Genomic DNA, 15791 nt, shown 5'->3' on the forward strand with positions numbered 1-15791 from the left:
GAGTCCCACATCAGGCTCCCCGCAGGGAGTCTGCTTCTACCTCTGCCTATATCTTTGCCTCTCTCTCCATGTCTCTCATGAATAATAAAATTCTTTAAAAAAAGAAAACATTTGCATTTCCCTATAATAAAAGGAGACAAATGACCAAATAGAATGAAAAATATTTGCAACGTATTTGGAAGAAAAGGACTTAATGTCTCCAAAATGAATATTTTGAATACAACAAGAACAAGAGATGACCAGCAAATACATGAAAAGGGAATGGTCTTCATTACTAATCAACTATGAAAATTTTTCTTTTTTTTTTTTTTTTTGTTTTTTTTTTGAAAATTTTTCTAAATAACTGTTTTTTTACTTCTGAGATTATCAGAGATTTTTTTTAAGTATTCATATCCGGTGTTGGCCAGAGTATAGTGGTTTAGGGATTTATACTTGGAAGAAGAATAAGCTGGAAAAATCTTTTTTGGAGGAAACACCTATCACGAATTCAAAATGCTAAAGGTTGTCACTTAGCATTACCATTTCTACTTTTAGAATTTATTTTAAGGAGATACTCCAGGGTCTGTGTGACAGGATTTTTTTTGTGACATCATTTATGATAGATAATCTAAAACTAAGTAACTGAACATTATTTGGGTGAGTTAATCATAATCCTAAATCATTGACTTACTTACATAGCGCTGTAGTGGGAAGACAGACATGATCACAATAATAATCATAATAGCTAACATTTATTGGGTACTCTGTGCCAGGCACCGCTCCAGAGTGCTTTGCCTATAGTCACTCATGTTATTATCAGTACCCTATGGTATAGGTAGCAGCGTGCAGAGGAGAAAATGAAGAACTTATCCAAGGTCACTTAGCTAGCACGAGGCAGAGCATTCCAGTGTGAATACAGGTGGTCAGGCTCTAGAGCTGTGCCCACAAAACACCGTAAACGCTATGCATTCTGGATGGGGCATAGAGGATGAACTACATACTTCAACAGCAGGGGTGATCAATAGCCTATAAGTTTGGCACATTTAATAAGTGGAATGTATGTGTGTATGTAAAAGAGAGAACAGAGAATCCATCACACACTACTAGATCTGAAGCTTTGCTGGGGGCAAATGACGTTTTTTTGGTTTTTTTTGCAAATGACGTTTTTAATAAAATTTAAAATATTAGTAGCTCATGAAGCAGCAGAATTCCAGGAACTTACCTCTAGGAATGCTAACAACAAGCAGCTATCAGTTTGTTGGTTTGTTTGTTTGTTTGGCACTAAAATAATGTGCAAGGATTTCTTTTCTTGCAGTCCTTTTGGTAGATGGAATGAGTGGTATAGAAGGCAAGTAGAAGGTAGCTACTTTGATTGGGTCTCCCAAATTCTAGAACTGCTTCCCGTCCTTGACACTTTCTTAGTGCTGCCTTTCTTTCAAAAGCATTCTGTGTGTGCTTGGTGTTGTAGGAGCCAGTGATGTTTAAGGATGTGGCTGTGGTCTTCAGTGAAGAGGAGCTCGGGCTGCTGGACTCCACCCAGAGGAAGCTGTACCGAGATGTGATGCTGGAGAATTTCAGGAACCTGGTCTCTGTGGGTGAGGACCAAGCACTTAGTGATTACATGTCAGCCCCCTGGAATGTCTGAGGTGTTTAAGCTCCAAGACTCTTGAAATCATCCCCTGAGCTTGGGCAAATAAGAGTCCTCATAATCCCTGTACAACACAGATAAGATGTTTCTATCCTTCCAACTATGTAACTGGGCAAATTGTGGTCCAGCCCCATCACTTGTCAGGAAGTCAATTTAGTGAGTTGCTCCAGCTTTCTTTTTAGGGTGCTAGTAACAATAACTGTTTTATTAACTTGATTTTGCAGAGGTATTTTGTTTTTTGCATTAACAGTGTATTTGTAAACTTACAAATACTTACAAAATATTTGCAATAACTTACAAAATATTTGCAAAATATTTGCAAAAGTAAAGAATAAGAACACCTCAATAGCTTTTACATGGATTCACCTATAGTAGTAGCATTTTACCCCATTAATATTTTTACTTACATACACATTCTTTCTTTCTCCATGTATATTTGTGTATATATATGAAAACATATGTATATTCCTAATATTTTTTGTGAACCATTTGAGAGTAATTTACATACACCATGGCCCTTATCTCTAAAGACTTCAGTGTATATGCAGAGTTTGGGAGTCCCCAAGACTGCTCTTACTCCAACACCAATTGTAGTAAGCTCAGGGGTCCCCAAGACAATTCACTAGGAGGATTCTCAGAAGGCACTGAGAAGGCACTAATCATGAAAATGATACAAGTTAAAATCAGCCAGGAGAAGAGGCACTTGGGGCAGCATCAGGGGATTTCCAGCACCATCTTCTAATTGTCTCTCCCAGAGGAGTCATAGGCAGCGCTACCTCTTCCCAGCAGTGATGGGTCACAGTACACAGGGAGTATTGCCAACAAGAGAGGCTCACACAAGCTTTGGTGTCCAGCACTTTTATTGTGGTTTGGCTACGTAGATATGGTTGGACACCTGTGTGGCTAACCTTAGTTTCCAGCCCCCCTGGAAATGAAGCTGATAGCAGGTGGCCCAAAGGCCCCACCATAAATCACATTGGTAACCAATCTGGTGTAGTCCAAAGCCTCCAAGTGAGAAAGACACTCTTCCCAGACAGAGAATCTCAAGGACTTAGAGATCGCTTCCTAAGAGCTGAGGCCAAAGACCAGACCTCTCTTTGAGCAGCTTAATTCTTCACTGAATGGTATATTTTGTAGAAATAGGAATATTCTCTTACATATTCCCAGTATAAATATAATACTTCTATCCAATCTTTCATTTATGCTCTGCTTTTATCAGTAGAGCCAGTTATATTCCTAAAAGCATATTTTTCTTTCTCCAGAGTAAGGCCTAGTCTTCAGTCTACTGTAGCTGTCATGTCTCTAGCTTCCTTTAATTTGGAACATTTCCACAGCAATTTCTGTGTCTCTTATGAAAGTGACCTTTTAGAAAAATACTGTTATTTCTATCCTCCTCCACCCCCATATTTCATGTAGCATTCCTAATACTTCCTTATAATTAGGTTCAGATGATCCATTCTGGCTGGAACTCTGCATTGATAGACCTTTTGAGAATATGACATCTAGAGAGGTCTGCCATCTGTTCCTCATTGGTGGTGCGAATTTTGATCATGCAGTCAAGATGTCCAATTTCTCCACTACAAAATTATTGCTTTGTTTCTCTTGCAATCATAGGGCAACATTGTTTAAGACCACACAAATATTTCTGTGTAGATATCGCATCCAGTGATGATTCTTCCCTTATCCATCTGGTCTTTACCATGATCGTTACAAAATGATTTTCTGACTTAGTACCTCCTTCACAGTTAGCAGTCAGCTCTTGGCATTCTACAGTAAGCAAGAGCCCCCCACACTTAAATCACTTATTTATTTATAGAGACTTGTGAATTATTTTTTTAAAATGGTTTATAATATTGCCATAATTGTTTTGGTGCTCAAATTGTTCCAAATTCAACCTTTCATAATATGCCCCCACCACTTTTTTGAGCACTTCCTTACCTTATGGCATAGGTGCTGTTGTGTGTTCATATTTCACTTTATATCCCAGCTCTGGAATCATCCGTCTCTTGGAGAATGGTATTTAAGGTCTGAATGCTAGATATTGTCACTGCCACTGTAGTGGCTTTGTTTCTTGGTCTCAGGGGATAGAGCAGGTAGGTAAGAATAAGTATGTGTGCATATATTTACAAACATATACATACATACATGTGAGTAGATGTTCAATTTTATTAAACATACAGGAGATGTTAAGTAAAATTATACTGAAATACCATTTCTCCCACATGAGATTACCAAAAATTCAAACACTTAACACTGTACTTTTTTGGGCATAGCTGTGGGAAATAAAGCACTCTCATGCACTGAAAGTAGGAAAGCAAAACAAAACAGTCCCGAAGGAGGGGAATTTGACAATTATCCAGCAGTGTTCCCAGCAATTCTTCTATGAATTTTCCCTAAAGACAGCAAAGTGCAAAAGAGCATTAATAGTATATTACAATTCATGTAAGTAAGAAGGGGAAATAAGGAAACCTACATATATCTGCTTGTCTTTATAAGAAGAAACCCAAGAAGGATTAATCAGAAATTCATGAAGTTAGTCTCATACAGTGGTAAGGTAGGAGTGTGGAAGATGTGTCACACTCCTTTCAGTATGCTTTTCTGCCTGGTTGGGACTTTTTGAAAATACGTTAGTTCAGTCCATTTTAAAAACTAAAGAAGAAAAAGGTAAGATGGGTAAATGAGTGATGGGCATTAAGGAGGACACTTGTAATGAGCACCGAGTGTTATATGCATCTGATGAATCACTAAATTCTACACCTGAAGCTAATACTACACCGTATGTTAGCTAACTAGAATTTAAACAAAATCTTGAAAGAAAAAAAAGAAAAAAGTAAGAATGCAAAGGTATGATAATCTAAAACTAAAAGAAAAATGAAACAAATTAAATTAGTTATATTTGAAACTAATACCATAACCACTCTGAAGAAAGAAAAGAAAGAACGAACTCTGGAAATAGCTAAGGAACACAGCATGGAACTATATCCTCTTAGTGTTAGGTATAGTGGGAGGGGGATGAGGAAACAAACTGCAATCCTGAACAATTTTTAGTGGATTTGCTCATCAGGGTGATATGGAAGAAGCCATCATGAAACTATTTTAGATGTATTACAGGTGCCACAGCAATTTAGTGGAGAAACTATAGTCTTTTCAACAGAGGGTGCTAAAATGTTGGACTTTTGTATGCAGGAATCTATACCCATGCCTCACATCTCACTAAGAAATTGACTCTTAAGTGGATAATAGACTTAATGGAAAATGGAAAAGTGTGAAACTTCTAAAAGGAAACAGAAGAAGATCTTCATGACCATGGGTTAGGCAAACAGTACTTGGGCACCAACAGCATGATTCAGAAAAGGAAAAAAAAAAAAAAAAGGATCAATTGGACTTCATCAAAACTTAAAACTTTTGCTCTCCTTGCTTTTCTACAGGGAATCAGTTCTACAAACCAGAGCTTATATTCCAACTGGAGAGGGAAGAAAAGCTCTTGATGATGGAGACAGAAACCCAGAGAGATGGATATATAGGTAAGAACTGTCCCATGGTAACCTCTCATAAGATGTGAGTCAGAACATGTCAGGCCTTAGGGTGTCTGTCCCCTCAACCTCCTCTGGCTTTCCATATTTATCTGTAATTGTTTATTTCCATCCATTCATTCAGTTCTGCACTGCCCCATTGCTGCCCATCAGACCCATCATGATGATGCTTCTGCTTCAGGTTACTTGCTTTTTTTTTTCTCTTTGCCTTCAATGAATGAATTCATTAATAGATGCACGGTCCTCACTGTCTTCAGTCCTCTGGAACAGCTGGTAGGCATAGAATAAATCTGCACAGTTGAAGGATACTATAGAATGCTGTTTTCTGATGGAGGCCTGTCCTAATTCTAATTGTGTAGGTGTCCTTGAGTATAGGTAGCCAGTCACTAAAGTCAGTATCAAAAGTGATCAATGCCAGCATCATAACTGGTCCTTTCCATGCAGCAGTTCCAACTGAGACACTCTTATATTAACTTCCTTAGTCAAATACCCAGCTCTTTATCTTTCCATTCTGTCCTTTCTTTTCATCCTCTTATCCTCTATCACCTTTAAGAGTCCCTTGACCTAGCTACAGTTTTCTTAAAATTCTTATTCAATTTCTTTAAACTTAAAAAAAAGGGAACACCAAAACTATTTTTCTCAACCCTAACCCTTTCCTCTTGAAACCATCAGTCTGTTCTCTGTATCTGTAAGCTGGGTATCATTGTTATATTTTAATCTACATATAAAAGAGATCGTACTGTGTTTGTCTTTCTCTGACTTGTTTTGCTTAGCATAATGCCCTCGAAGTCTATCCATGTTGTTGCAAATGGCATGATTTCATTTTGTCTTGTGGCCATCTCTATCTATCTATCTTTCTATCTATCTATCTATCTATCTATCTATCTATCTATCTATCTATCTCCATTCATCTATTGATGGAAACTTAGGTTGTTTCCATATCTTCACTATAATAAAGTAAATAATGCTGCAATGAACATGGAGTATGTATATCTTTTCAAATTAGTGTTTTCATTTTCTTCAGATAAGTACTGAGAAGTGGGATTACTAGATCATATGATAGTTCTTTTTTAAAAATTTTTTGAGAAACTCCATACTGTTTTCTGTACTGGTTGCATAAATTTCCATTCCCACCAACAGTGTGTGAGGATTCCCTTTACTCTGCATCCTGGCCAACACCTTTTCTCTTGCATCTTTTTGATACTGGCCATTGTAACAAGTATGAGATGGTATCTCATTATGGTTTTGATTTTTCATTTCCCTGATTATGAGTGATGTTGAATATCTTTTCATGTCTGTTGGCCATCTGTATGTCTTTTTTTGAAAAAATGTCTATTCAGATCTTCCGCCCATTTTCTAATTGAATTGTTTGGGGCTTTTTTTGCTATTGAGTTATAGGAGTTATTCATGTATTTTAGCCCCTTATCAGCTTATGATTTATAATTATTTTCTTCCATTCAGTAGGTTGCCTTTGTATTTTGTTGAAGGTTTACTTTGCTGTGCAAAAGCTTTTTAGTTTCATGCAGGTCCACATTTTATTCTTGCTTTTGTTGCTTCATCTTTTGGTGTCAGATTAAAAAAATTTTGCCAAGACCCATGTCAAGGAGCTTATTGCCTGCGTTTTCTTCTAGGAGTTTTATGGTTTTAGTCTTTTTTTTTTTTTTAAGATTTTATTTATTTATTCATGAGAGACAGAGAGAGAGAGAGAGGCAGAGACACAGGCAGAGGGAGAAGCAGTCTCCATGCAGGGAGTCCGATGTGGGACTCGATCCCGGGTCTCCAGGATCACGCCGAAGGCAGGCACTAAACCACTGAGCCACCCAGGCGTCCCTGGTTTTAGTCTTATGTTCAAGTCTTTAATCCATTTTGAGTTAATTTTTGTGTATGGTCTGAGAAAGTGGTTCAGTTTCATACTTTTGCATGTGGCTGACCAGTTTTCCCAACACCGTTTGTTGAGGAGACTTTTTCCCCTACTACATATTCTTGTTCCTTTGTTGTAAATGAATTGACCATATAAGCATGGGTTTATTTCTGGGCTCTGTTCTCTAGAATAGATCTATGTGTCTGTTTTTATCCCAATACCATACTGTTTTACTCACTGTTGTGTTATAATATAGTTTGAAATAACAGGAGTATGATGCCTCTAGTTTGTTATTTCTCAAGATTGCTTTGGCGTCTTTTGTCATACAAATTTTGGGGTTGTTTGTTCTATTTCTGTGGAAAATAACCATTGGAGGGTATCCCTGGGTGGCTCAGCAGTTTGGCGCCTGCCTTCGGCATGATCCTGGAGTCCCAGGATCGAGTCCCGTATCAGGCTCCCTGCGTGTCTCTCATGAATAAATAAATTTTCTTTTTTAAAAAAGAAAAGAACCATTGGAATTTTGATAGGGAGTGCATTGAATTTGTAGATTGCCCTGGATAATATGGACATTTTAACAATATTAATTCTTCCAATCTGTGAGCACAAATATATTTCCATTTATTTGTGTCTTCTTCCATTTCTTTCATTAATTCTTGTTTTCATTAATTTTGTGTCTTGTCATTTTTCCAACATCTAGGTCTTACACTTCCTTGGTTAAATTTTTTTGTGGATTTTTTATTCTTTTTGATGCAGTTGTAAATGTGATTGTTTTCTTAATTTCTTTTTCTGATAGTTTGTTATTAGTTTAAAGAAATGTCCAAATTTTTGTGTATTGATATTTTATTCTACAACTTTACTGAATTCATTTATTCTAACAGTTATTTTGTGTGTGGAGTCTTTAGGGTTCTATATATAACATCATGTTATGTGCAAATACAGTGACAATTTTTCTTCCTTTCCAATTTGAATGCCTTTTATTTCTTTTTCTTGCCTAATTTCTCTAAATCTGTATAAAACATGTGAGACTGGACATCCTTATCTTGTTCCTGAGTTTTGTTTCACCATATCATATTATCTATGGGTTTTTCATATATGGCCTTTATTATGTTGAAGTACATTCCCTTTATACTCACTTTGTTGAGAATTTTTATAATGAATGGTTGTTGAATTTTGTCAGATGCTTGTTATGCATCTGTTAAGATGATCATATGATTTTTTAAAGATTTTATTTATTTGTGAGAGAGAGTGAGCATGAGTGGGGGGAAGGACAGAGGGAGAAGCAGACTCTCACTGAGCAGGATCCTGGGATCATGACCTGAGCTGAAGGCTGCTGCTTATCCTACTGATCCACCTAGGTGTCCCAAGTTGATCATATGATTTTTATCCTTTATTTTGTTAATGTGTTGTATCATATCGACTGATTTGAGAATGTCAAACCATCCTTGCATTCCTGGGATAAATCCCACTTGATCATGGTGTATGATCTTTCTAATGTATTGTTGAATTCAGCTTGATAATGTTTTGTTAAGGATTTTTACATTGCATCTATGTTCATCAGAGATATTGGCCTGTATTTTTCTTTTCAACGTAGAATTTTCAAGTTTGTCATTTATGTCTAAACATTTTAGTAATATTTCTGGGGTCCTCAGGACTCTGACAGCTATGTAGCTAAGAATGCTCCTGGGTAGGCAAAAGTCAGTAAAAATTTTCAAAGCAACTTATTTCACTTCTATAATGTTTTGCTGCCATCTCAGTTAAGATTCAAGGTTACAGATTATACAATATAATTTTAGATAAAATACATTCTTAAGATGCATTTAGGTATAATACATTCTTTATATATAATATATTCTTTATATATATATATATATTTTTTTAAGAATTTATTTATTTATTAATGAGAGACACAGAGAGACACAGAGACATAGAGGCAGAGAGAGAAGCAGGCTCCATGCAGGAAGCCCGATGTGGGACTCCATCCCAGGTCTCCAGGATCAAACCCTGGGCTGAAGGTACCACTTAACTGCTGAGCCACCCAGGCATTCCATTCTTTATATTTTTTAATATACTAATATTTAATTTAATTAACCTAATTTTAACAAACTGATTTTTCTCTCTCATAATATTTTGGGGAAATCCCACCCAGTCAGTGATTATAACTTTTTTTAAATCATGACTATAGAATATTACAATATGTGCTATAACATGTATCATTTATCCATTTTTTAATTGATGGGCATTAGTTTATCTTCTCCCCTTTTTTAATAGTACAGAAAGTACAGTGATAAAAATCTCAATCTAAATGTCCTTGGATACTAGAGTGATTTTATTTCTGTGGAATAAATTACCTAGTGATTCAAAGATTCAGAGAGAAAACCCAACCCTTACTAAGCTTTAACTTTGGAGTTGCAGCCCAGAGAGACATAATTCTCCCCCATTGGCTTTCTTGGCTATAGCAACTGATTTAATTGATTTGGGTAAAGAAACATTTTTAAAATTAGTATTCTTTTTTTTTTTTTTAAAGATTGTATTTATTTATTCATGAGAGACACAGAGAGAGAGAGAGAGAGAGAGAGAGAGAGAGAGAGGCAGAGACACAGGCAGAGGGAGAAGCAGGCTCGCTGCAGAGAGCCCGATGTGGGACTCGATCCTAGGACTCCAGGATCACGCCCTGAACCAAAGGCAGATGCTTAACTGCTGAGCCACCCAGGCGTCCCTAAAATTAGTATTCTTATAACCACTCTTTTGTCAGGCTCCTCATAGAAGAAATCTTTACATTTACAATAGGAAAGAGAAAGATGTCAATAAATAACAGTTTCTTTTTTTTTTTTTTTAAATAACAGTTTCTAAACTATTCATTTCCTTGCAAGATTTTCTAAGTTACAGACCATCCATCTTGTCCAAAGTTGGCAACCACATAGATTCCCTAGATTCCCTTTTTCTGTGAGAGGCAAGAAAGATTCAAGATGAGAAAAACTGGACTTACAAAATGAGTATGTATTCAAAATGTGTTCAAAGATGACTATGTAGTTCTTCATTTTTACGCCCTCCAGATTAACTATTAAATAAACAACTGTTAAAGTAGATTTCAGACAATTTTCAAATCTTCATTATCTTGAAGATCTAGTGTACAACTTTCAACTGGTGATCATTGTAAATTGAAAAAAAGAAGTTGTACTTCCAGGGTTCACATATCCTAAGGGAGAGAAAGAATCTATTCTAAGTGGTAATTTGTTCTTTATATTTTGAAACTTTAGCCCATACAGGCATGAAACTAAGAGGTACAAACCTACCTGTTGATATTTTTCCACATTTCCATGTTTGAACTTTGCGTTTGAGCCTTGCTATTGTTTCATTATGAAGTTTACACCTTCTTCAAATATTTAGACCAGTGGTTTTCTTTTCTTTTTTAAGATTTTATTTATTAATGAGAGACACACAGAGAGAGGCAGAGACATAGGCAGAGGGAGAAGCAGGCTCCCTATGGGGAGCCTGATGCAGGATTCAATCCCAGGATCATGACCTGAGCCAAAGGCAGACCCAAAGGCAGATGCTCAATCACTGAGCCACCTGAGCCACCCAGGTGCCCCTAGACCAGTGGTTTTCATACTTTTTTGGCCATGTGCCCGAGTATATAATGTAACCCAGTACACATGTATGTATATGTACATATCTGCACATCTGAAATAAGCATTTCATGCAGTGGTATCTTGACATGCAGTGCACCTCTGATATTTTCTGTTTTTTTTTTTTAATTGCATGCATAATCTACTAAATTGACTTTCAGCCTCACAAATGGTTTCTCACCATTAGTGTTCTCAGGCTGTTCTAGGTCATACGTTCCAAATACATCCAACAATATCTCATAATCTGTTTTCAAAAGTACAGCCTTCCCTCCTGGTCATTATATTTGTCTTCTGTTTGGAAAGTGATAAGCAAAATAATTTTACTTACCGTAAAACAAGACCAAAGTATTTTCAGAACACGTATTAGGCTCTTTCAGTATTGAAGCTTTCCTGGCTTCATAACACTAATCCATTTTTTAAAAATGCCACAAGGGGCACCCGGATGGCCCAGTCAGTTAAGTGTCTACCTTCAGCTCAGGTCATGATTCTGGGGTCCTGGGATGGAGCCCCACATCTGGTTCCCTGCTCAATAGGGAGTTTGCTTCTCCCTCTTCCTTTGTCCCTCCCTCTGCTCTCACTCTTTCAAATAAATAAATAAATAAAATTTAAAAATTAGAAAATGAAATGCCATTAGTTGACTGGTAGGCCAGACTTCTTCAGCATTATCTTTAAATAATCTCTTATAGAGATCTGATCTCCTTTTCTGTCCTATCTTGATTGTCACTCCCTATAGTGAAAAAGAACAACTGAGAAGTTGGTGTTTTTCTTAGAGACAGTCCCTAAGAATTCCTCATCTTTAATTCTGCTTCCTTTAGGTTATTACCTGGCACTGAACAGAGAAACATCCTATTCCTTCCATTGGGTCTTAGACAGCTGTTCTCGGCTGTTTCTTCAATAATTTTAATTCCCTTTGGCTTACCAGGATATCAAACATCACTGTGTTAAAAATTGCTGCAACCACAATTAAACTTTAGATGTTAACCTTAACTAAACCTCAAGTTGTTTTTTTTGTTTTTTTTTTAAGATTTTATTTATTTGAGAGAGAGAGAGAGCACATTAGCAGGAGGTAGAGGGAGAAGCAAACTCCCTCTGAGCACAGAGCCTAATGTGGGGCTCAATCCCAGCATCCTGGCTCATGATTTGAGCCAGTTAGGATGCTTAACCAACTGAGCCACCAAGGTGCTCCTGAACCTCAGGTTATAACACAACCTTTCATAAATATTCAGTGACATCTTACAGGTGTCATACATGTTTATCTGGAATTACAATTCCCTGCCAAAACTAACTTCTTAATAAAAACTTACCGTGTTTGCCTTAACTAACTTCGTAAGAAAGAAGACATAAGAAAGACGTGGAGAAAATGGCATGTTGCTAATAAAATATGACAGATCTCTTTTTTTAATTACACATATGTTTAGTCTATTTTTTCTTATAATTTTTTGATTGTTAATAGTGGTTCTAATATCAGATCTCAGGCTGTGATAAGCCAGCCAATTTTATATTGTAATATAAAGGGGCATCTTTGTTTTCTGCATTTGCCCCTCTGCTCCCACTCTACATAACCTATTCTTCTTTTCATACATTATATGTTTCCCCTTGCAGACTGAATTAAAACTGTGATTCTGGGCAGCCCTGGTGGCCTGGCGGTTTAGTGGCCTGCCTTCAGCCCAGGGCATGATCCTGGAGACCCAGGATTGAGTCCCGCATCGGGCTCCCTGCATGGAGCCTGCTTCTCCCTCTGCCTGAGTCTCTACCTCTCTCTCTCTCTTTCTCTCTCTCTCTGTCAAGAATAAATAAATAATCTTAAAAAAAAATGTGATTCTAAAATTGTAGCATGAAGCAGGGGTGTTGGAGCCATTTTTAACATGGATAGATTAGAAAGGTAGAGTTCCTCTCAAGCTCACATGGGACATTCACACTCTGGGCCATAAGATACACCTTACCAAATTTAAAAGAATAGAGATCATACTATGTCTGCTCTCAGACCACAGTTAAATTATACTGGAAATCAATAAACTAAACTGGGAAATGAAATCCCAAAATATATGGAGATTCAACACATACTTCTAACATGAGTTAAAGTAGAATCTCGAGAGAAATTTAAAAATATTTTGAACTAAATGAAAATTAAAACACAACTTATCAAGATTTGTGGGATGCAGAGAAAGCAGTGCTAAGAGGGAAATTTAAAGCACTGAAGACATATATTAGAAGAGAAGAGAGATCTAAAATCAACCATCTAAGCTCCTACCTTAGAAAATGAGAAAAAGAAGAGCAAGTTAAATCTACAGTAAGAAGATGGGTTGAGCACTGGGTGTTATGCTATAGGTTGGCAAATCGAACTCCAATAAAAAAATATACAAAAAAATAAATAAAAATAAAAAACAGAAAAAATAAATCTAAAGTAAGAAGGAAAGAAAAGAAATAATAAGAATTAGAGCAAAAATCAAATTGAAGACAGGAAACCAATAGAAAAAAAAAATGAAAACAAAGACTGATTCTTTGAAAAATTAAAATCAGTAAGCATCTAGCCAGGCCAACTAAGGAGAAAAGAGAGAGAATGTAAATTACTAATATCAGACATGAAAGAGGAGACATCTTCGGGTCCTATGGGCATTAAAAGGATAAAAAAGGAATACTGTGGATGAACTCTATGCCCACAAATTTGATAACTTTGATGAAATGGACCAATTCCATGAAAGAATTTGCCAAAACTTACACAAGAAATTGACAATCTGTTAAGGAAATTAAATCAATAACTAATAATCTTCCAAAACAGAAAAAAACTCATTAATTTGTGAGGAAAACCAGTGAAGACACAAGAAATCCTCCAAAGGTTAAATATACTCTCACAGAGCTAAGTCTCAGATGTGGTGAGGAGAGTAGCCAGCTGTGTAAGCATTTGTCTGTATCCTCTACTGCCTGCAAAATGCCTTCCTTTCTCTTACTGCCTTAAAGGTCAGTAAGAATGCAGGACCATCTCAACCTGGGTCATCTGAATTGATATTCTTGACTAGCTTCTATTGAAGGAAGAGAGAAAAATGAAAACATAAATTGAGTTTTTTTCTTTTAATTCTTTATTATTAACTATTACTAACTAACTAGCTAACTATTAAATTTAAAGGAGTTACTTGGTGTTTACAACACCTATAACATTTTTGTTGTTGAGTTGGTTCATGGTGGATGCTGGAATGATTGACTTTCTCCAATTCTAAAGCAGGATCACTAAAGAGACGAAATAAATTCTCAGCTTTCCTACTTGAAATGAGATAGTGCTCTTTTGCAGTGCATATTTTCTCCATCGAATAGGTTCATTTATGAATATGACTTAATATCATTTCTCATGTAAATACCACGTGCAAACCAATTACGCGACTGGAGCTCCTTAACACAATTTCTCATTGGTACCCTGCCTTTGATACTAAGATAGAACTTAAATGCTGAGAGAAGGAAAGGAAATGACAGGGTGTTTTGGTATGCACCACTGGATAAAGGAAGTTCAAGTTACTGTTAAGTGTGTGATCTCTTCCATAGAGCCTGAAACTGGGTGAAATGACCTTTCCCCCCTTCCTGCATTGCTTTAACATTGTAAAGCCACCATCAAAATGAAACTTTAATCTCTTAAACATTTGAGAAGGGTCATGCCAGGGATCCTTGGGTGGCGCAGCGGTTTAGCGCCTGCCTTTGGCCCAGGGCGCGATCCTGGAGATCCGGGATCGAATCCCACGTCGGGCTCCCGGTGCGTGGAGCCTGCTTCTCCCTCTGCCTGTGTCTCTGCCTCTCTCTCTCTCTCACTGTGTGCCTATCATAAATAAATTAAAAAATTAAAAAAAAGAAGGGTCATGTCATAAATGTTGTACAAATTTCTATTGAAATGGCTTTGTAAAAAACTGTTTTTTGACTAGCAAAGCACTTTCATGTCCTCAAGCCACCATGTCAGTCCCAAAAGATATATTAAACTATATCTTTATGGATGTATACTGAGTGTTTCTGATGATACCAAACAAGACTGTAAGCATTATGAACTCTAGCTGGATGGCAAACTTCTCCACATAAGCTATTTACTTTATCTGCCTCCTGCAGTATGTCCCTTCACCTCATCTTTAGGTGCTAAAATATTAATGTGATAACTGGAAGCTTGGCTTTTAAGAAGCCAGAGACACCAATAAGTGAGTTTTTTTGGTGGGGGAGTATGGGAGAAAGTCAGAGGGTAGAGAGAGAGATTTTTTTTTTTTAAGATTTTATTTATTTATTCATGAGAGACATACACAGAGAGAGACAGAGACACAGGCAGAGGGAGAAGCAGGCTCCTTGCAGGGAGCCTGATGTGGGACTCGATCCTGGGACTCCAGGATCACGCCCTGAGCCAAAGGCAGATGCTCAACCGCTGAGCCACCCAGGCGTCCCGAGAGAGAGATTCTTATGCAGGCTGCATGCCCAGCACAAAGTCTAATGTGGGGCTCAATCTAACAACCATGAGAACATGACCTGAGCTGAAACAAGAGTTGGATACTTAACTGGCTGACCCACCCAGGCACCCCACTAGCATTTTTTTTAAGTACCGAGAGGAGTACGTATGGATGTGCCAGAAAGTGTTACCAAGCAGTCACTGTAGTGCCCCAGAGCCTAGTGCCACCCAGTCATCAGTGTGGCATTTTCATTTTTTTTTTAAGTTGGGGATAATGTGGGGCTACCCATAAGATTTTATACAAAAAAAAAAAAATACACTATTTGAAGTTATTTTAAAAATGAAAAAGACTCAATCCACAAGAGATTCCTGTGACCTTTGCTTTTCCCATTAGCAGGTGGTCCCATAAGTGTAGCCCTACCTCTTACACAGTTTTTCAACTTTGTGGCAAAATTACCACCACCAGTTTCTTTCCCATGAAAAACAACACATATACATGTCTTTTTAATTCTGAGAGTGAGAATGACTCACACTGTGATCTATTCATTATATGCTTATTGAGCAGCTCCTACTTGCTGGAAATAAAGTCCTTGTCCTTGTAGATAATATGTTCCAGTGTAGACAGACAAAAAAGAAAGTATGAAAAGAATCCTGTTTTACTGCTTTCTTTTCTGGATGCTGTAGAGAATTGATGTGCTGCCAGGTGTTAGAAAAGTACATGTTGAATCCAGTGTCT

At 37.1% G+C, this 15791-nt stretch overlaps 1 protein-coding gene across 7 annotated transcripts in view; it reads left to right on the plus strand.

Moving 5' to 3' along the window:
• Positions 1-15791, plus strand: part of ZNF112 (zinc finger protein 112) — a 45899-nt gene that overhangs the window by 22408 nt on the left and 7700 nt on the right. For 6 of the 7 annotated variants that reach the window (XM_072775005.1, XM_072775037.1, XM_072775033.1 and 3 more), the window contains 2 exons: positions 1448-1574; positions 5056-5151. In XM_072775005.1, coding sequence (XP_072631106.1) covers positions 1448-1574; positions 5056-5151 — 223 coding nt within the window. Of the gene's footprint in view, positions 1-1447; positions 1575-5055; positions 5152-8948; positions 9034-15791 lie in introns of those variants that run through there. The other variant, XM_072775042.1, reaches the window with a different exon arrangement.

Source organism: Canis lupus, chromosome 1 (genome assembly GCF_048164855.1).
Source record: "Canis lupus baileyi chromosome 1, mCanLup2.hap1, whole genome shotgun sequence".
Taxonomy (NCBI): domain Eukaryota; kingdom Metazoa; phylum Chordata; class Mammalia; order Carnivora; family Canidae; genus Canis; species Canis lupus.